Source organism: Sander vitreus, chromosome 22, assembly GCF_031162955.1.
Source record: "Sander vitreus isolate 19-12246 chromosome 22, sanVit1, whole genome shotgun sequence".
Taxonomy (NCBI): Eukaryota; Metazoa; Chordata; class Actinopteri; order Perciformes; family Percidae; genus Sander; species Sander vitreus.
In genome coordinates, this window is record NC_135876.1 from 18,024,871 (window position 1) to 18,045,449 (window position 20,579).

At 39.6% G+C, this 20,579-nt stretch overlaps 1 protein-coding gene across 1 annotated transcript; it reads right to left on the bottom strand.

Annotated features, from left to right (window-relative positions):
- Window positions 1-61: 61 nt before the first annotated feature.
- vps41 (VPS41 subunit of HOPS complex) lies at window positions 62-18,447 on the bottom strand. Its single transcript, XM_078280691.1, has 28 exons — window positions 18,244-18,447; window positions 17,824-17,862; window positions 12,812-12,919; window positions 11,337-11,414; window positions 9,117-9,191; window positions 8,116-8,178; window positions 7,910-7,975; window positions 6,201-6,320; window positions 5,966-6,112; window positions 5,813-5,879; window positions 5,098-5,195; window positions 4,803-4,932; window positions 4,552-4,667; window positions 4,336-4,454; window positions 3,767-3,848; window positions 3,508-3,600; window positions 3,283-3,410; window positions 2,765-2,909; window positions 2,604-2,645; window positions 2,462-2,512; window positions 2,241-2,378; window positions 2,106-2,160; window positions 1,879-2,019; window positions 1,626-1,762; window positions 914-1,013; window positions 779-823; window positions 602-681; window positions 62-430 (listed from the first exon to the last, which is right to left on the bottom strand). The coding sequence occupies exons 1-28, from the start codon at window positions 18,262-18,264 to the stop codon at window positions 350-352; spliced, it is 2,565 nt and encodes an 854-aa protein (XP_078136817.1). The 5' UTR covers window positions 18,265-18,447; the 3' UTR covers window positions 62-349.
- Window positions 18,448-20,579: the final 2,132 nt, after the last annotated feature.

The following is a 20,579-nucleotide window of genomic DNA, read 5'->3' on the forward strand; positions in this document are numbered from 1 at the left end:
CAAACATTGAAGAGTAAATTCATTTTCTTTGTCCTAGGAATTAAATGAGATACAAACCATGAACAGTTTTTACATGTGATTTTATTTTTTCAGACATTACAGACCTTCATCATCACCAAATCACATTACAGTAGTGGCAAGCAGAACAAGTTAAGCACTTTATAGTTGTTAGATGTAAATATACAGAGACAATCCAATATATACATGTTTTTTATTTCTGCAAGTGTACAGTTCAGTGACTGAGGGAAGGTGATATTCCTTGATAAATGACAGTAAATTGAAAGCAACATGGAGGGGTGAGGGGGCGTAAAAGCATCAATAATAAAATTGTGAGTGTGTTGATCCCCGTTTACTTCTTAATCTCCAGGATTCCACTTCCTGGCCCGCGCTTCTTCGCACTGCAGATGTTACAAAACTGCACCCCAGGAATCTGAAACAGAAAAAGAGAGAAAAGGTACAGGAGTGTCAATATGTTATGTTTGAGATGCACAGATAAAATAAAGCCTGGAGAAAGATAACCATGTAAAACTCAACACCAAACAAAATAAATGATTTAATGTGTTGTGTAAAGAGTTACACATATTACAGGGAAGTTACTTACTGTTCCTGAAGATGGTAAACATTCCTTGTGAAACATGTGTCTGCAGTGAAAAACCACCACACTGAAGGGTTTGGCCATGTCTGAAACACAGGTGGGAAGCAAAGAAAATAAAAATGAATTACTTTCAAATGCAATACAACAGTAACATACTTGGATACGACAACAAAGGAAACCCACCTGATGGTAATATTGTAGCATGACACGATTCGCAAATGTTCTCCTCTGAAAATAAAACCAACACTTGTGTGAGTACAGTTTCAAGATGACTTAATCTCCGCTGCTTCTGCAGGAACGCAGAGAAAATGCACCCACCGTCGACCCGGACTCCTCTCATCTGTGTTCGGTGCATCTTCTGGAGCAGAGAGAGGGAGTCGGCCACCAGGATCTTCTTACATCCTTCCCTCAGAAGAATCTAAGAAACGAGAAAACAAAATCTGGTTAGTAAAAAAAATAATAAATAAAATATCATTCAGAAAATGTCTTATTTCCACCTCTAAAATCACCCCAATAATTGCTAGAGTGATTTCAAAACAGAGCTACTGAGGTTGTACGATCCACATAAATGGTCATTTCCCATAAATATAATGTTGTCCTTCTTATTATACCTGTATAATAATGCAGTAAGAAATATTCTATGTTATAATATGTTTGTAAAAAAATAAATACATGTTTTGTTCAACTTTGATTAAAGCTGCAGCAGGATATATAAATGGATCTCTTGATTTCTTTTGTTGATTTTTAAAATGTTTAATGTAACCCCCAACTGACAATACTGGTGCCTGTGATGGCAACCCATGCTTGTGCATTCAATTATTTATTGCTGCTTATTATCTGCCTTTAATCACTTGATCCTTTTTATCTTTTATTTCAACTGAATACAAGCTATACTAGTGTTTACAGCTGCTGCTGCACTACTACTACTTTATTCATCTGTAAACTGTTAAAACTGATTTCATTTCTTCATTATAAAGATTTAAAGTGAAGGAGAAAAAAAAAAAAGTAATCAAAGAGAAACATGTCTAACCTGCAGATTGTAGTCCTGGAGGATTTTCACTAGTGAATCTCTGAGGTTTGGGATCTCCATGCCCTCCTTAATGCGATGGATGAGCAGAATGGGATCCACATGAGTACCAATGTTATTCAGGAGGCCGGTGATGAATGCTGGGGAGACAAAAGCAGACAGATAGAGACAAAGAAGTATTATGAAAAGTGGGAAAATGAGAAAGAAAGACAGAATAAAAAAAAAATGACAGGGTCATTAGGAGACAGTATCATACGTGGTTTGTCAATGGAGTAAGAGATGAGATCCTCCCAGAGCTCTGCATCGTCCTGATCTTTGGCAAACTCTATGGCCTTGTCCACGTCCTCCAGCTCCTCCATGATCATCTGCAGCGCTCGTCTGCAGTTCCCCATCCTGCCTGGGAGCCAACATGCTGGATTAGTTTCACTATAATCATTTTAAAACACACTTAAAATAGGAAAACAGCCCTTAACTAACACTTACTGAGCAGGAAGACAGTCTCCTCTACAAAGTTCCTCTGCTGACAAACCTCGAGAGCCTGACAGAAAAAGAAGAGACAACATGAATGATGTCTCGTAACTACTGGAAATTTGAATGTGCAGTAGGATGACATTGTACCTTTTCAAGTGGGCAGTGTGTGCTATCTCTCAGGAAAGGTAAGAGATTTGGCCGGTCATACTCGGCATATAGACCAATCTGTCTCTCGTGATATTTTTGGCCTTTGTGGTGGTCCCGCTTGAACAGTTTATGGAGGTACTGTGGGGAAAAGATGAGGCAAATCAGTTCTGGATTAAACTCTGAGAGTTATTATGATTGTATTCAAAGTTATCTCAACTTACCACATGCAGAAGCTCGGGCCTGTCTGCTAGTTCTTCCACCACCCTGTCCGTCTATCAGAGGAGAGAAGAGAAACAGGATCAGTGGGCAGCGGATTTCCATCACATCTTTAATAAAAGACAGAGAGAAGACAGGAACACTTACTGATAGCTTGTCTTCATTGTCCAGAAGCATGTCAACAGCTTTCTGACAACGTAAATGTACAGATTTTATGTGTTACTAAACATCGAAATGAAATGAAAAATTAAACATGACAATATGGCGTGAATACTTGTTTACTTGTTGTAATGTTTTCAGACTTTTACCTCTTTGTCAAAGTCCATGAGGAGGACGATCTTGTCCTCTATGGAGGAGAAAAGGTTGTGTTTGTGGATCAGCTGGTAAACATCTTTGTGCCTCAGTCTCAGGTAGATTTCTAAAGCTCTGTCATACCGCTGGTCGTACGTGTACCTGCAACAGCACCAGAGACCAACAAGTTACTTTTAAAAATGAGATTTTCTGTCATTTTCTTTGTCATTGACAGCATTACTCCTTCAGCCCTACAGGTCGTTCAGTGAATACATATTTGCAGACAAAGACTGTGAAACCAAGCGTTGTTCAGATACACAGAACTTAACTTAAAACTCCAGTCTAGATCTTGGAGTTTCAAAAAAATAAAAAAAAATAACTGACAACGAATTTGATACACCTGTGTATAAAATAATGCACAATGCATACACTTTTTCCATTTTGTTGTTATATTAAAAACCGGCAACTTGTCTTTGAGTATTTCCCTCCATACTGATTCAATTGGTTGAGTAATGCACAAGTTAAGATCACTCACAGTTCAGCTAACGTGGTGAGCAAGATTCTGTTGGTGGGTTCCTTCTTCAGGTGATCGCTGACTGCCTGAACAATGGCCATGTTATTATAAAGCTCTCCAGGCCATTCCCGGATCAGTGTGGCAAAACCCTTTGTGGACAGCACAGAAACCATTAAACTGACGATCAACCAGTGGATTAACACTGGATTTGTCACAGGATGATAACACTATGAAGGGACAAAGTACCTCATAGTCAGTTTTGAGAAAGTCATGCAAGATCATTTCATAGATGGCCGGTCTGAGACGCAGATCCCCTCTGGGCAAATACTGACTGATGGCCTGAAATTGGAGAGAGGTGGAGTTATATTGAGAATAGTGATTAGAGACCGATACTGGAAGAAAGACTAAACATTTGCATCATCGATTCCTGACCATAATAATTTCAGTAATTAACGCTAAGTTCTATTAACCAACAGAAATTCTGAACCAGAGCCCCTGTACCTACCTTCAACTGTCCGATGGTCTTGAACCTGTACACTTCATTTTCCCAAAGTTCCATGTTTTTTCCAAGAACCTTTTGACACTTCCTGAATTAGAATAAGCACATGAATCATTCAGATGAAACTAAAACGATTCTGGCTTTTTGACTTTGTTAGCAGTGGACATGCTTGTGGCTATAGAGTCACGTCAACGAATAAAGAATGTTATACATGACATTAACATACAGTGTATTAACTATGTGGTCTTTGTGCTTAAAAGGAAATAGTAATTTGACCAAAATAAATAACCAACTCAAGGTCCACTTACTGGTTAAAGCACTCAAAAAAAGTGTGTAGGTAGGTCATTGAATTATCATCTAATCCATTCAGTAACCGATGTAATTCTAGTGAAAATAAGTTTGGAGTATGTTTGAGTGTTTTACTCTTTCTACAATTTTGAAATAAAGACATGAGTGAAACATTCTGCTTAACACTTAAAATAGAAGGTTTCTGTAATATGGACCCTGGAGATTAAAAGACACAACGGTTTTCAAATATCAGTCACAAACGCACGCACACAGACCCTAAAACCAACCTCGCAGCACTGTCATAGTCTCCTTTTTCCACTAAGTGATTGATGTAAGCCATCCCAATTTTCTGAACGTCGTGTCTCTTGATGTTTTTGAAACTGATCTCTGCAGCCATCAGGGCCTCCTGTCACAGTTAAACCACAGTAACAGGACACACAGTCAAACTATGTAATTGTGGACCGTAACCTTTTGCAACATTCATAAAATTCAACAACCCAAACCTCATATTTCTTCTTTTCGAGTAGCCAATCGATATGGTCATCCTGGTCTCGCTCCTTGGCCACGACGATGTCTTTGGGACTGATGATGTAGAAGAGCGACTCTCCCTCAGAATGCTCTGTTAACGGAAATACATTTATGCCTCTGTGTATTGTGCATTACAGCTGACATTTGATGGTCGATGCATAACGAAATCAGAGGGCAGTAAAAGGCTGCATGACATTTCTCTGAGGGCTGTATTTTATAGTCTCACCGAGGCGATAGTCTCTGCACTCGTTGTCTTGGAAGTTGCGCACGGTCAGCGCGTCTGAAGAGATCTCCTCGCAGCTCTCAGGGAGAGGCTGGATGATGTCGAGACGAGGCCGCGCACGGAACTCCTCATCCTGCACACACAAATACACACACAATGAGTACAACTCCTGTACCATATGTACCCCTTTAAAATAAATAAATATATATATATATATATATATATATATATATATATATATATATATATATATATATATATATATATATATATATATATGTAAAAGAAGTATCATTACCATGTGATCAGAATTCTCCTTTACAAAGTAAAGGGTGACAAGCTGATCTGCCAGCGGGGCCAGGCCACTGATGAAGAACTCGGTCTCAAATGCAGACACTGTTTGACAAAGGGAAGCCAAACAAAAAGAGAATTAAAGATATCATCCTCTTGTTACAGTGCATTTAATCCATCTATAAGTCGGGAGTGGTAACATCCGGATAGTATGTTATATATTTGTCGCTGCATCTTCAAAATATCATCTTTTGTGGAACTAAACTAGGTCCACAAAAGGCTAAACTAGGCTAAAACAAGCCTGCACCACCATGGGTACAATTTTCACTTGACAACCCAAGCAGAATATGAGGTCTACTGTTTTACTGTATTGACTTCTGCTACCCTCCTTGTTGTTAAAATGTTATGCAATATCACCAAAACAAGTTCCTGTGCATTTATCATAGCAGGCAGATAAAGTGACGTAATCCCACTTTTATAATATAACTTTGATTTTAGTTAATTTGTCTTAGTATTATTACTATCTAGTTGTTTCAACCACTGTCTTTTAATCCCATCTCATCTAGTTTTATCCTTGCTTTATCGTGTATTTAATTTCACTATTGTGTTTGCCTGTTCTGGCTTTATGTTGTAAAGCACATTCTAAACTTGGTTTAGATAAGTGCTCTATAAATAAAGTTGATTATTCTATAGTTTATTATAGTGTGCAGTGGATTGTATACCTATTTCCACATAGCGGCTGGGCAGATCTCTCATTTCAGTAGGATTTCTTTCTTTCACAACACAAATCTGAGGAGAAATAAGAACATTACAGAAATTCTGAAACACTGGAATAGCTAGAGTCTGATATGAGTTTAAATAGATAAGAAGCAAACCTTAATGGACGAACCCCAGCCAACAATGAGAGAGCTGTTGTCCTTCCAACACAGGCTGCAAGGGTACATGTCAGGCCTCAGACTGACATTATCCCGCAGCACGTTTGTGATCCGCTGTTTTGTACCAATATCATAGATTTTAACACCCTAAAAGAAATCAGCAAAAAAAGAAAAATTGAAAATTGTACACATTCAATATTGTACTTTTCATTGAGGTCTGTGACTGATCACTCACCACATTGTTGGCCCAGGCAATGAGGTTAGCTCTCCACTGGATCGCAGTGATTGAGCCCTCGCCTTCATGTAGAACAGACGTCTTCCAGCGATTCAACCAGTTTCTTTCATACAGGAGCAGCTTTGAGAAAGAAAACAAGAAACATTGAATTCTCCACAGTTTGTAGTGTGCAGTTGTGCAGCCTGGTCTACAGAGGGCAGTAGATGAACAGCACATTGCACAAGGAATAGCCAGTCAGGAGCTGTGTCTGGTAAAAGGGTGGAACTGCCTTAAAAATTTAACCTAAACTGGAGGAAACTTTCTTCACACTGCAAACAATGAAGTAAAGCCAGATTTGAGTCCTTACATGAAGCTCCTAAATGTTCCACTTCAGAGCATTTAGGCACAAAGACAATGAAGACAGATTGTTCATTATACTCCATCTAAGTGAGAATACTTCACATTAGCTTCACATTCAGTGGTGGAAGAAGTCATTTTGCAGTTTCACATGGTAGATGTGATTTCCAAGTGTAAAAGCCATCAAGTAAAAGGGTTGAACTGATGCATCACAAGCATGATTTCACACATCCTTCTTCTTCTCATTATAATGGTTATGGCTTTTTTAGGATACACACCATTTATTATAGTCCCTGTGTGTGGCGTAAAGTATAGAAACAAGTATTGAAAGACAAATTCATCATTGCTTCATGCTATGTATATTTACTGTCTCACAGAGGTGTGGAAGCTCAGCAAGTGTTGTGTTTTTAACCACAATGCGATGTGGTGTAAAGGCGGCCGCAGGACTACTTCATCAATTGCAGTTTAATGTTCAGGCCTTGTATTGTACATGCTGTCGAGGACAAAGCCTGTCATTCACATTCCCTGCATTGCTACTGTCCTGCTACTAAGGACGCCGAGAGAAGGTTGTATCGGCTCTTTAATTCAGCAGTTGGGCTATGTTAATAAACAGTTTGCTCTACAAAGAGATGATATGACAAAAGAACTGCAGAGACAAAATTGAATTTCCTTTGACAGGATGTGGCTCCCGTTGAGGCTTATTGATTTTCATCACAGGCACATTGTGGAGGCCCTCACAACTTGGGACTGAGAGGAATCAGCGGCAATTGAAAGAAAATGGCAAAGTAACACTAACAATGGGGTTTCATAAAAAGTTGTTTTTCCTCACCCCTGTTGTATAAATGTCAGTATACTTTATTTATGGATGGTTTTGCAGTGACGCTACTTCCTAACAGTTTATAGTGTGTGTACAGTAATTGGCATGTGGTAATATGTAGGTGGTTTTACTTGCGAAAAACAATATGACAAATCTAACGCCTAAGATAGTTTTCACCTTCCGCGGTGACATACCTGCCAGACAAGACTTTCAGGAAAGAGATCACTGTATGCGCCCGAAAATCCTAAGACTATGTACCCTCTTGATAATGACATCTTTTTGCCGTGCTTGTGAAGCATTGCCTTTCAAACACTGTTGAGCGAACAGCACTTTGTGAAAATGGGCAGCTCTCCCGAGAGCACTCCAGCAAAGAGACAGAAAACTAAGAGCCTTTCACAACAGACAAAGGCCTGTGCATCAGCGTCAGCCAGGCCAAAGTGAGAAGGTTTGCAAGATTCGGTTTGGCCCGGACACAATCAGGATGAATCATTGTTGCAGGAAATGGCAAAAACTGTACATAATGACTACACGAGTAAAAAATACTACTCAAACCTACCTTGTTGCCCCCAGTAACAAACTGTTTGTAGTTTGATCTAGTGAACTGAGGGTGTAATGCCACCACCTGCAGAACAATACATGAGTGACAGATTAGACTATAGAGTTTCAGAATGACATTTTTCATTTAGTTAGATGCAGGTAATACTGCAGCAACAGATGCATGCTAGGGCTCTTAAGTTTTCAAAAAAATTGATATCAACTTACTTTGATGGGACAGTCAAAGTTCTCATGGAAGCCCTCTCTTGTATAGAGACCAAACACTTGAACCTGAAACAAAGATGAGACGGCAGAATGGCAAGCAAAGGTGAATAACTCAACATTTCTCCTTTAATTGCTGCCTCTGCAACTATCTGAGGCCAGTGGGGGGAATTGTTGTCAGAAAATACTTTGATTGGCTCCCTACTTCTCCGCTGGGTCACCAATTAGTGGACAAGTTGATTCTTTGAACCCCGCAGGGTTTAGAAACAGAAGTCCTCATCTTGGACATGACCACAGCCTCAGTTGACTACAACAAGCCCTAATGTACCATTAGAGTACATGACACCCAGTTTCTCTTCACCAGAGGCCCCAAAAAGAAGACTTTTTTTTTTTATGTAGAGGAATAATATAAAACTCTGATGCAATCTTCTTTTTTGAACCGCACCAGCGATTAAGGATTAAGTTAGATTTTCAAAGGATTAACAGCCAACTGAATTGGTTAAGGGCAAACAATTGGTGTAGCATTGGTTTTAATTGTCTGCTCCACTTTTTTGTGCGACAAGATCTTGTTTTTGCCACCAGAGTGCTAGAAGTAGGGGGAAGGTGATATCAGAGAGCATATCTTGACTGTGAAATCCATGAAGGATGGTGGTAATGATGAGAAGAGACAAGATAACAGTAAGGTGGAGAACACCATAGATGGCTGATGGCTGACTGACAGCTCGGAGTCCTTTCCCCTACTATTCTAAATAGATACAGCTTTTTATAAATTCACACATCATGAAAACAATATATGTGTAGATATGTTGAAGATTAAACTTTAGGTTATTGCTCTGACTGTGGAAAATCTGCCTTCTGAAAATTCTTAGCATAAAGTTCAACACTGATAAGATGAGTTCTATATGAATCTGAGGATGAATTATGAAAGATGAAAAACACAGATTTTTATTTTATTTGCTTTAGCACCAAGGATCAGTAACCAGCGGCGATGAGCAGAAAGATCTCACCTTCCCATCCTCGGAGCAAATGCCCACATGCTCTCCACTTTCATCCAGACTGATCTGGTTGATCTTCACTGAACTCTGCGGAGACACAATATCATGGCATCTTTTTTTTTTTTAGAGGTGGGTGAATATCTTTGTGGCTGGCAAAATGTTGCTGGCTGACATTTTACCCCATTAAGTGAAATGCCAGAAAAAGGGAAAGGCAAAAAATGTGAGTATGTAATGGATGCTTAGTCCCGTATGTGTCAATGCATAGAGCATGGCATTAATGCAATGAAGGTTAGGGGGTCCCAACTCAGTGCTGATGCTTTTAAAGTTTACACATTCATGACACTATGGGGCTCTTTAGATAAAAGGATCAACCAAATGGCATAAATTATAGCAAATGTTACTTAAAAACCATCCCTAAGGGGTTGACTGTGCATCTGTGGAGAAAAAGTTTTTGCTTATCATATACAATTTCTCCAGTGCATTAGGTCCACCTGGGTATTTCGTACACATATTAAATCCTTTTCTGCTTTCCAATGAATTCTGACCGGTTCATTTTAAAACTACGTCACAAATCCATCAGCAAGATCTTAGCTCTCTTTCTTCTGTTCAGTGAAATAGCTTCCTTGTTACTCTTATTATTAGGCAATGACTGATAACTGGTAGTAAGTTCCTTAGGTGAGTAGCACTTGAATCAATGTGCCCAGCAGGGACACTACAGTTAGAAGCACGAGTGCAGGTACTTTAACTGTAAAACGGCTAAATCAGCCTTGATTAGTGAATTTTTGTTCTGACTTGCAAATTAAATTTTTGTTGAGAACTCATTCCCTCCAGATGAAGTGAGCAGAAATGTATGGGGAAAGTAAAACAGTGGGATTAAATATGATATATGCAAGATCACTGCTGGGTATAAAATGTCTCCTAAAGCAGCCCTATGGGATCTAATATTAATGTCCCAAACCATTAAATTGTGTATGTAAAAGAAACTTGTGCTGCTACTATGTTTTAGAGAAAGGATTGACATGAGGACTGTTAAAGGAATAGCTCGACATTTTGGGAAATATGCTTATTTGCTTTGTTGCAAATCTCACGTGTCTGTTAAATATTAGGCCACAGCCAGCATTTGATTAGCTTAGCTTAACGGGTATAATGCTGCATGTTTACCATCATAGTTGAGCGTGTTAGCATGCTAACATTTGTTAATTACACACAAAGTACAGCTAAGGCTGATGAGAATGTCATTAGTTTTGCGGGTATTTGGTCAAAAGTCTGAGACAAATCAAATGTTGACCTGATTATGGCGCTAGATGAAAAGTCAGGGGATCACAAAAGTGATTATAATTCATCCTGAGGGTGAATGTCTGTAAATAGACTGGACAGCATTTTTCATTCATTCATTGTTTTGTTATATTTAATAGTTAAATATTTATTCATTTCATTTCTGTTTTTGCTTGAATCATACAGCTACATACATTTGTTTATATCATTAGTATTTTATATCTGCTAGTGCTTTTGTTTTGAAGGTACTTTTGTTTTGAAAGTACCATACAGCCTTAGCCACCAGGTGAAGTCTACATATATGGGTTATCAGGTATGTGGGAGATAGACACCGGGGAGGGCTGATGGTTTTTTACCAGAGCCTAGAGACGCCATTGTTCCTTTGTTTAAAATGTTTGTTTGCCGAGAACTGGATTAATAAACCTCACAAAATGCCATCTCTGCCTGGACAATTAACGGTTTTATCTCTGTGTAAGATTCACTCCTTCGGTGCCTCAGTGGCTGTTTGACTTCGAGTTTTTAGTTTGTTATGTTCGATCTGAGGACAAATCGCCACTACAGCGCCTTTGTACCTTACCGGTCAAAGCACTTCACAATTTGCCTCTCATTCACACACACACACACATTCATACGCCGACGCTGCCATGCAAGGCACTGGCTTGCCATCGGGAGCAACTTGGGGTTCAGTGTGTTGCTCAAGGACACTTCGACATGCGGACAGGATGAGCCGGAGATCAAACTGCCAACCTGTACCAAATTTCATGGGAATCCATCCAATTTACTCAAAACCACAAATGTCAACCTGATGGTTGCCCTACAGTAAAAACATTATTTAGGTTAATATTAATAATACATAATGACTAAGTCTAGCATTAGTCTTTAACATGGCTAAAAGGTTAATCACAGTAGGCCTAATGGATTTCATTATTATAATCTAAAGGATTATTATGTACTCACAATTTCAAACTTCTGAGTTACATTTCCTTGGATGTCCAGCAGGAAGACCTTCCCAAAATGAGTACCTAGGGCAAGAAACTGAGAAGGGACAAATGTAATGAAAATTAAACCAGAAGACACATGAAACAAATTCAAGATTGTGGAAGAGCATAATAATAAATAAATAAAACACTTCCTGGAGCTGGAGCAACATGAGCAGAGTGGGGATTGGGTGGGCTTGAAGGCAAAACTGTGAAATTGCAAGGGGTGGAAAAGCCCTATTTATTAAAGCATACAGTGTGAAATGGCATTTTTTTTCCCCATCAAATTAAAATGCTTAAGCATAATAAATGCACTGTACATCTGACTTCTTCCCATGCTCCCCATGCAACCCAATCACCTCCCTGCCCAGCACAGAGCTATTATTTCTACTGAGCAGCAACTGGTTTCTGTGTTTTGTGCTTCAGCAAAAGTGCATGTGTGCATATATGTGTGTGTATGCGAGTCCACTGGGACAAAAAAAATTATAGAAACTGGGGGCTTTTGGCATTAGATTAAGTGTGTGTTCTTCCACCCCAGCCCCTGCTCCATGCCCTCCTCCTAATCCCCCTCCCTTCAAGACCAGCATGTGGATGTGCGGCAAGCCCACCATGCTTCAGTGCAGTCTATAATGAAATGCTTATATTTACAGGCACAGCTGAGCATGTCAGACAGAGCCCCTGCAATCTCCCCAAATAAAATAACCAAAAATAAATAAATAAAGGGTTCAACCTTGTGAGGCGGAGCGACTTTTAAAAGGGATTTATCAGAATGGAATTGTTCAAATGAAATTCCAATTCAGACACTTAAAATATGAGGCAACATAAGGCAATATGTGCCTTTGGTGGCTTTAAGGTTGTGGGAGCTTGCCACGACAGAGGGGGCTGGTGTGACCACACAGGTAGCTGAATGGCAGAAGATACACAAGCACGGAAATCCCAGGAAGAAAGACCAAATCAAGATCAAATTAAAAATTTCAGCAAAGCAACGTATCTGACTGTGGCACGGTTGCTATTTTGAGGTAAAAAAAATAAAAAATAAAAATAAAAAGAGGGGACCAAATTCTCAAAGTAAAAATAAATAAACGAAAATCAATAGCAGTTAATAAAACATCAGGTGAGGAGACATAACTGGGTATGACTTTTGCTCTGCTCAGGCGTGCATGTGTGCTGCTGGTGCCACAACGATTAACCATCTTGCAGAGAGTGGCCCTCAACATATCAACATTGGACAAACAGAGGAGAGGAGCGAAAGATATGTAAGAGTGGGAATGAAAAACAGGAGAAGACAATGGCACCTAGTGTCTGATGTTTTCCCCGAGAGGAAAAGCAGGGAAAGGTGAGAAAAGAATGGGCTGCCATCTCTCAAATGTGTACATAAACAATGTGAAATCTGTACTTGAGATGGGTGGACTTGAGACTGAAATGCCTTTGTGTGTGGTGGATTATAACCTCTACCTTGTCATGGACAGTCATACAGCTGGCTGCATCCTTCTGGAGGATTTCTGTCACCCCATTGGAGAGCCTCTCATACTTCAGCTTGGGCTCCTCCTCGCTGTCCTCCTCCTGGTTGAGAAAGTAGACTTGTAAGATTCGCTCTCACTATAACAATTTTTAAAAAGGTATTCATTACAACAGCACAGTGTCCTCTCACAAACACTACAGTCCACAATGTCCTTTGAAAGACATTGACAAAACCCTTCATGCAGTAAACTGAAATATCTCAAGTCATTTAAATGCTGTTCTCATTTTTAAAACCTGATCTTTTTTAAAACAAGTGAGAAGAAGTTCAACAAGGGGGTGACATGACTTCCTATGCTTTCAACTCAACTTAAAAAGGTGCCCTGTGGAGTTCTTGACCACTAGTGGCCCTATGGAGCAATGTTTTTATGTACAAGGCCTTACACATTCTGCCACTGACACTATTCGACTGGTTGACAGTTGGTGGTAACGATCCAAAAACGCAGTAATGTCTAAACATAGCGTAATTATGGCTCCAACTGCAGTTCTGGACAAGACCCGCCCTTCAATAGCATTTGTGCGCTACGATTGGCACCTTTTAGTCCATCACACATAAAATAAGCATATTTGTAAGGCAGATAAAAATGGTTAAACATCAGAACATAAAAATCATAAATCATATCAAAATTATATATAATATTTATAAAAAAATATATATCACAATGTTCCTCTGCTCATCAGACAAAACCTTTCACAAGTGTTAAACATAATAGACAATGCATATTGATGGTTTTAACTACATTTTGCCCAGAATTATAAATTTGGCAACCGATTTTTGTAAAACCATAACACACTACTATTATATCATCACAATACAATAGCAGCAACAGCTGATGAACACACCATCACACAGCCCTACATGGTATGATATGTTTTAAGGTTTTGTTGCTTTTAAGGTGAAATCCCATTTGCATACTTTTGCAAACTCTGGGCAAAATGTACAATGTTAGACCACATTTATCTTCATTTAGGGCTGCAACTAACACTTATTTTCATTATCGATTAATCTGCTCATTATTTTATTGATTTATCATTTTGTCCATAAAATGTCAGATAATAGTAAAAAATAAAACCCCATTTTAATATCCAGGAACCCAACATGCAAATGTGTTGTATTCCCAACCAAGAGTTTAAAACCCAAATATATTCAGTTAACTATCATAAATGGCGAAAAAAAAGCATCAAACCTTCACATGAGAATGACTGTGTGCTTGAAAAATGACTGAAAAGATAAACTATAAAAAAACAACTGTTTCAGCTACACACACACACACACTTTAAAAGATAACACAGGGCCCTTTATAGTCCTCAGCAACATTCCTGTCCAATCTGCAGCAAAAAGTAATATGTAACTGATACATTTTGGGAGGCTGGTTTTACATCCACAGTGCCCACCACTGCCACCGTGTCACTGAGCAAGACACATTGAACCCTGCAGCACCACACTAATGGCCAATCCTACATGTATTCTGGCCTCTTCAAAGAAAATCATGTCTTGCATGTGTGTGTCAGAAGATGTATGCACAAAGCCAGATTTCCATTACCTTGCTTGAAGTGCAGCATGAAGTCCTTTTTATTTATTTATTTTGTATTTTCCATTTAGTGACATACATGAATTTAGTAATTTCATAAAGCAAACTTAAGGTATTCTACTATGCTACACTTTCCAGCGTGAGCCAACATTTGCGGCCAGTCACAGTCTGAATATTACTCATAATTCAGTTTATAACCAATGCTGCACAGTCTGTGGCTGCCCAGAGGGTGCATCAACTCAAAACATTGTCTGCCATTATGTGCTACTGGGTTGGAGGTGGGGGACAATAGCGTGGAAAAATGTTATTTTCAAAAACAATCCTTTCCCACTCAACAACGCCATATCTAGGCTATTTCCTGTGTATTCTGGTTGTGAGATTTCTGATGCGGGGGCATTTGTCACGGGTTTCAAAGGTGTATCAAACAACAAAGGCAAACTTCATCCCCAGAGAGAAACTACATTTCCAAACTTCTGCCATCTCCTGTAAGTTGCCTTTTGTTTTGTCAACTACTGGGCTGGCCTTTGTGATGTAACCATTTTGGCCGTATTCTTTGCCTATTGCCAGTTAAGATAAAACATGCTGCTTTCAAATACTCACTGAAGACAGCACTAGTCACAAACTTACATTCAGGACATGAAAGGTACTCCTTTTCAATATTAAGAACATAACGGATCAACCCACCACCCATCCCTCCATTTCTTTTTGTCTCGACAAGCACAAAGTACAGATGGGCGACAGATAATAGGAAAAACCTGAATAAATGAGTAGGGAAACCTGAAAACGCAGGTATAATAATGTTAATCCAATGCTTTGGACTTAACAGCGAGGAGACATGTTAGACAGTGCTCTCCTTAAGCTGTTCTGGAGGCTTGTGGTGTACTAACAAACCTAAAACACATTTTTTCTTTAATTTACCCACACACATTTTGTGCTTTTTAGGACCAGAGTTATTAGATGAAAGCACATTTTGTGACTATATCTCTTGTAACTTTCTCTTTGTTTTGTCAACTACAGACCAGGTCTTTGTGTTGTAACCATTGTTGCCTCTATGCCTATTGGCAGTTGAGAGACATCAGACTGAACCATTCAGAGTACACCGGTTACAAATGTACATATCCCCCTAAATATTAATAATAAATTAATCCACTCCCCCACCCACCTCAGCATATTTTTCCTGACTCATACGTTTAAGCTATACACTATGTGCTTTTTGGTAGCACAGCTGTTATATCAAAGCAAAATTTAAGACACAATTTGGACACAATCTCAGGCAACCATTTATTCCCCTTAAAAATGGAACCCTTTCAACTTTAAATTAAAGGGGAACTATGCAGTTTTTTTTAGCTTAATTTACTTAACTGAACAGCTTTGGAGTCATTGGAATGGTTATATGACTTTTTTCGGGTTGAATGGTGGTTGTCTCGCTCCCCCCTAGCGCCTGTGAGCGGAAAAACCACCCTTGCAACTTTCGGCCGGCGAGCCGCCGGCCTCAGCGTCAGGAAGTATCGCGTGATATCAGGTGTCGCGATGTAATGAATTGCTTCACGGCATTGCACACATACAGGAACCGGCTAGCTATAACAACAAGGTAACGATGGAGTTTTTCACACTATCTTCATGGCTGAAAAGAAGCAGAAAGCTATTGTCGAAGGAATAGAGAAAGAGGAAACGGCAGACTAACCTAGCGAGGAGTCAGGCACAGGTAAACATCGGACCTGCGTTTTCAGAATGGCGAGAACTTAGACAAACAGAAGCCTGCAAATCCGATGCTGACCTGGCGTTCTTGCTGTTGCACATGTAAGTATCTTTGGGATAAACTCTGTTTAATCTTTGTATTTCTTGTTATTGTGACCTCAGGATGTTTGCTATTGTCTGTAAAGGTTTTTATTATGATCGCTGTCTGTTACAGGTTTACTAGCTAGCTTACTAGCTGTCTAGCTCCATGCATTCGCCGGCTTCTATGAAAACAAATGCACATGACCAGAGGGAGAAGATGGGAGGGGGGAGAGTCGCCAACGAGTTTTTACAACAGTGTTGTCAAATATCTATTCCGAAGCTGTAGGGGGAGCTCTATAGAGAAACCTGCTAGCAAAAAGCAAGAAAACAGCGAAGAAATTGCCAAAACTGCATAGCGCGCCTTTAAGTTAGGACTGAGCACACATATTGTCAATATATGAAATAATGTGAAATAATCCTCCAATTAGGATCCAAGTAATTGGTCAGGTACTTCCTTACTAATTCTCCTGACTCTCCAGTATGAATTTGTCAAGTAAAGCTGATTATATTTTTCAGTGCTAAAGTGAGGAAAAAGATGTCACTGTAGTATTATTATGTGTCACCTGTTGTTAAGGGTTTGACCCACTGTACTCCAAAATTAAAATAAATCCTAATTCCTTGACTACCTGAGGCATCAAAACAAGACCAATCAAAAACACTTAAATCCAGGCATGTTGCTAGTATTATGTCATAACAAAATCAGACTTGTCTGGCCAGATTACAAAGGTGGTGAAGAGCATGCCTTTTACTGTCAAGATATAATTGTTATCCTGCTCATTTCCTCTGTAAGTAGTGGAGTGTGGAACACACACACACACACACACACACACACACACACACACACACACACACACACACACACACACACACACACACACACACACCCTCACTTCCTTTATCCAGTGAGCCTGCTGTCAACCAGGTAACAGCAGCAGCAAGACACCAAGTAAGCTACATTATTTTGCGGTATTCTAAGAAAATAACCAGCTGCTTGCAACCACTTGGAGAAGAAACAAAATCCCACAGTCCTGCATGCTTGTTTCTCTGTGCGTTCATGTTCTACAGTACTAAACACACTGTGCACAGACAGAAAACAGGATGCAGGATCTCTTTCTATTTACAAGGCTGGAATTTTCCTCTTTTCCTTTCGCTCACTCTTAACTATTTTCTTCTGAGAGCCTTTCCCTCATATTTCATTCACTTCTCTGCTTCCTATAAAGACACTCCCCTTTCTGCCAGGCTGATGTATATAGCAATATTTTATTTAGCCTACTTGTGATTCTCAGAAGCACAAAAGTACTGTAAAATGCCAAAGCGCAGTCATAATATCGATGGATCTGGAAAGCTATCTGTAATTCATGAGTGTTTGACACCTCTCAGAACCTGACAAAGATCCTTCCGGGATCAAGCTCGGTTGATAAAGGCTGCCTGTGTATTACAGTCCTTTTGAGTAGGCAGCGAGCTTTACTTGGAGTTCAAAAATCACCCATGCTTGACAGAACTATGCACACCCCTGTCATCGACAATATGTTGCTCTTGATGCATTTCTTCATTGATACATACTGGTGAAAATGCATGATATTTTAAGGTGTCATTTTGCAGGAGAAAGAAATGGCAGCAAAGAGTGATGTTTCTTACCTCAGACTCATCTGTGAATTCCTCACTTTGTTTTCTGCCCTGAATGGAGAGAACATTTTGAATGGATTTCAACAATCTGTCATTAAATGTCTCACTATATTAAAGCACCGAAGCATTGATTTAAAGTGAGAGTGCATTTGAATATCATTTAACTCAAACATGGACTTTAGAGATTAGCCAGGGCACTACAGCTACAATGTTTTACTAAGAAAAGGCAAATACATATTAAATCAATGTAGGCCCTACTACAATCAAATAACACACTTAAGCTTTCCACGCCACATTAAACTGTTACATAACAAGCTAAATCAACTCAAAAGGCAGCTGACAGCATTCACAGACCACAACTCCTATTTATTTTCATGTATACACGTATAAAACATCAACATTAGCCAGCTAACGTTAGCATGCTGTGCTTACCTGCTCCTCCACATCCGCCATCGTTATTCGCTGTATCCAAGCAGAATAGTTAGAATATCTCAATACGTTTCCAGAGAATACATGTTAAGCGTCCACAATATCGCAATTAGGTTTGCTTGTCAAAAATATCCACTATACAACAAAGCGATGTTTGTTGTCGAAGCCAGGGTCCCTCTGTCATAAGTTAAATCACATGACAATACAAAGCCGTAAAGCATTATGGGTATTGGAGTCGTTCTGGCAGTAGATGCCAACAGTCGAAGAAGAGGAGGTGACACTAATTAACGACAGGTGAGACCTTTTTTTTAACGTATTTATATTTGCCAAAAGCATTTCCGCTTTTAAAACTAGTTTTTGCTCGGTTTTAACTTAGTTTTTTTCACTTCTGTTAACATTTGAGACAGTTAACTAGCAAGTTGCTAACGTGTCCGTTAGCTTCTTTATCTCTGGGATAAATCATTTACATTTTTAAAGTCTTAAACTGCGCCAAGTAGGATATTTTAACCACAAATCATTTCTTCACAGAGGTTTTATTATGCCAATTTAAACAATTGGAACAGGTGGATAAAATAGTTGATGGCTATTGTGATGGAAAAGTAACTAAATACATCTAACGTTACTCAAGTATAGTTTTTGAAGTACTTTTATGGTACTTTACTTTTCATTTAATTTTTCTTTAACGTTATAACGTTACCTCTTCTCTACTACATTTCAGTGAGTGAGATATTATACTTTGTGCCAGTAAGAGATGTTGGTTGGGCACCAACAACTAGTGTTAATTCACGGTTTTTGCTGGCTGAGAAGGGCCTTTGGGGGCCCTGCCCCAGGGAATGTTGAGTGTCAAACACTTCATTTCCTGCATTTTAATACGTTTTTATGCACCAATTTATGGGGAAACATCTTTATATGTAAAGTAAAATACAGGTGACAATTTAAAAATATAAAAAAAATATGGCCTAATGGAATGTAAGGCAATAAGGGTTTACCTCAGGGACCTGGGCCCTGATCCGAGTAGGCCTACACTTGACCCCAAGTCCAGTTGGATTGATTAGTGTGAACATGATCTGTGCCCAAGTCCACTTGAAAAGATGGTCTCAGTAAAGTTCATGTGCACACCCATACTGGTCGCATCAGGTGTAAAAACCAACTGTACCAAAACACGGAAGTGGACTGCTATTTACTGCGACTACGAGACATGTTTAACCGGTTATAAAACTGTCTCAATTTAATACTGATGCCACAATATCAGACGGCAGCAATGCCCAGAGCCGCCAGTGCTGCTTCGCTGCCACCTTCGACCTGCAGTCAGAGCTTCAGCGGGAGGCTGAGAGCTCCATGCCTGACAGCAGCGACTCCTCCGGCCAGGAGCAGAGCTTCACCTCGCTAAATCCCCTTTCTTTCTCCAGTGCAGTTTTCCAATTATTAAATCCTTGCCTGGTGAACACTACAACTCTGTTATTAAATGCGCCGAATTTGCGACAGGGGAAACGGAAACATGAATCTAGCTTTGTAGATAGAGCAGGCTAGGCTACTCCAGCCATGGTCTCCCACCGTACCTGCTCGGGTTTATGCGTGTGCAGTCTGGATAAAGTTATGCTTTAGGGAGAACCTACTTATCAGAAAAGTAGCACCGCTCTGTCGTTGTGTCTCTGTGTTTTATAGGGCAAATCAGATATTAGTAAAACATATTATTTCCATGTGGCATTTTCATGATTGGTTGAATGGACGAGGACAAAACAATCTCAACATTAAAATGATGTAGAAGGCTGTGTTCATGCATGTTGTAAAGGAAGTCAATTAGCCTATTGGCTTTACATCTGTTTCCAGACATTCCTGGACTTGATGGCCAAAGGAATCCCTCAGATATTAGTCAACTCTCTCCTGGTCCTTCTTCACCCTGCTGACAGCTGCTTGCCAGAGTCCAGATGAATGCCAAAAGGTATGATTTGCCTCTTTATTGAGATTGTCTCACACCCCCATCTTGCCTCATCCATCCTCAGGAGAATTCTAATGCACTGATACCAAGGGGGAATCATTTTTTTCTTTACAATCTACTTAGCAATGATTTATTGATTGCGGCTTCCACCCTCACAGAGAATTACCGATCCTTTTTGGGAAATCAGATTTTCACACCTTTCATGAATGTGTATGTGGCGCTGGTCTCCAGAGACAGTGTGAGGGGAAACTGACTTTGAGGAGCATTGGTGTGTGAATCTCTGCGGTGTTACTCCTCTACTGCCATTGCTATGCCCCATGGATGGCCCTGTGATTCTCTGTTGCTCTCCCCAGCTCTCTCTATTGTTTTGCATTATTTATGCAGTGTGCTTGATTTTAAT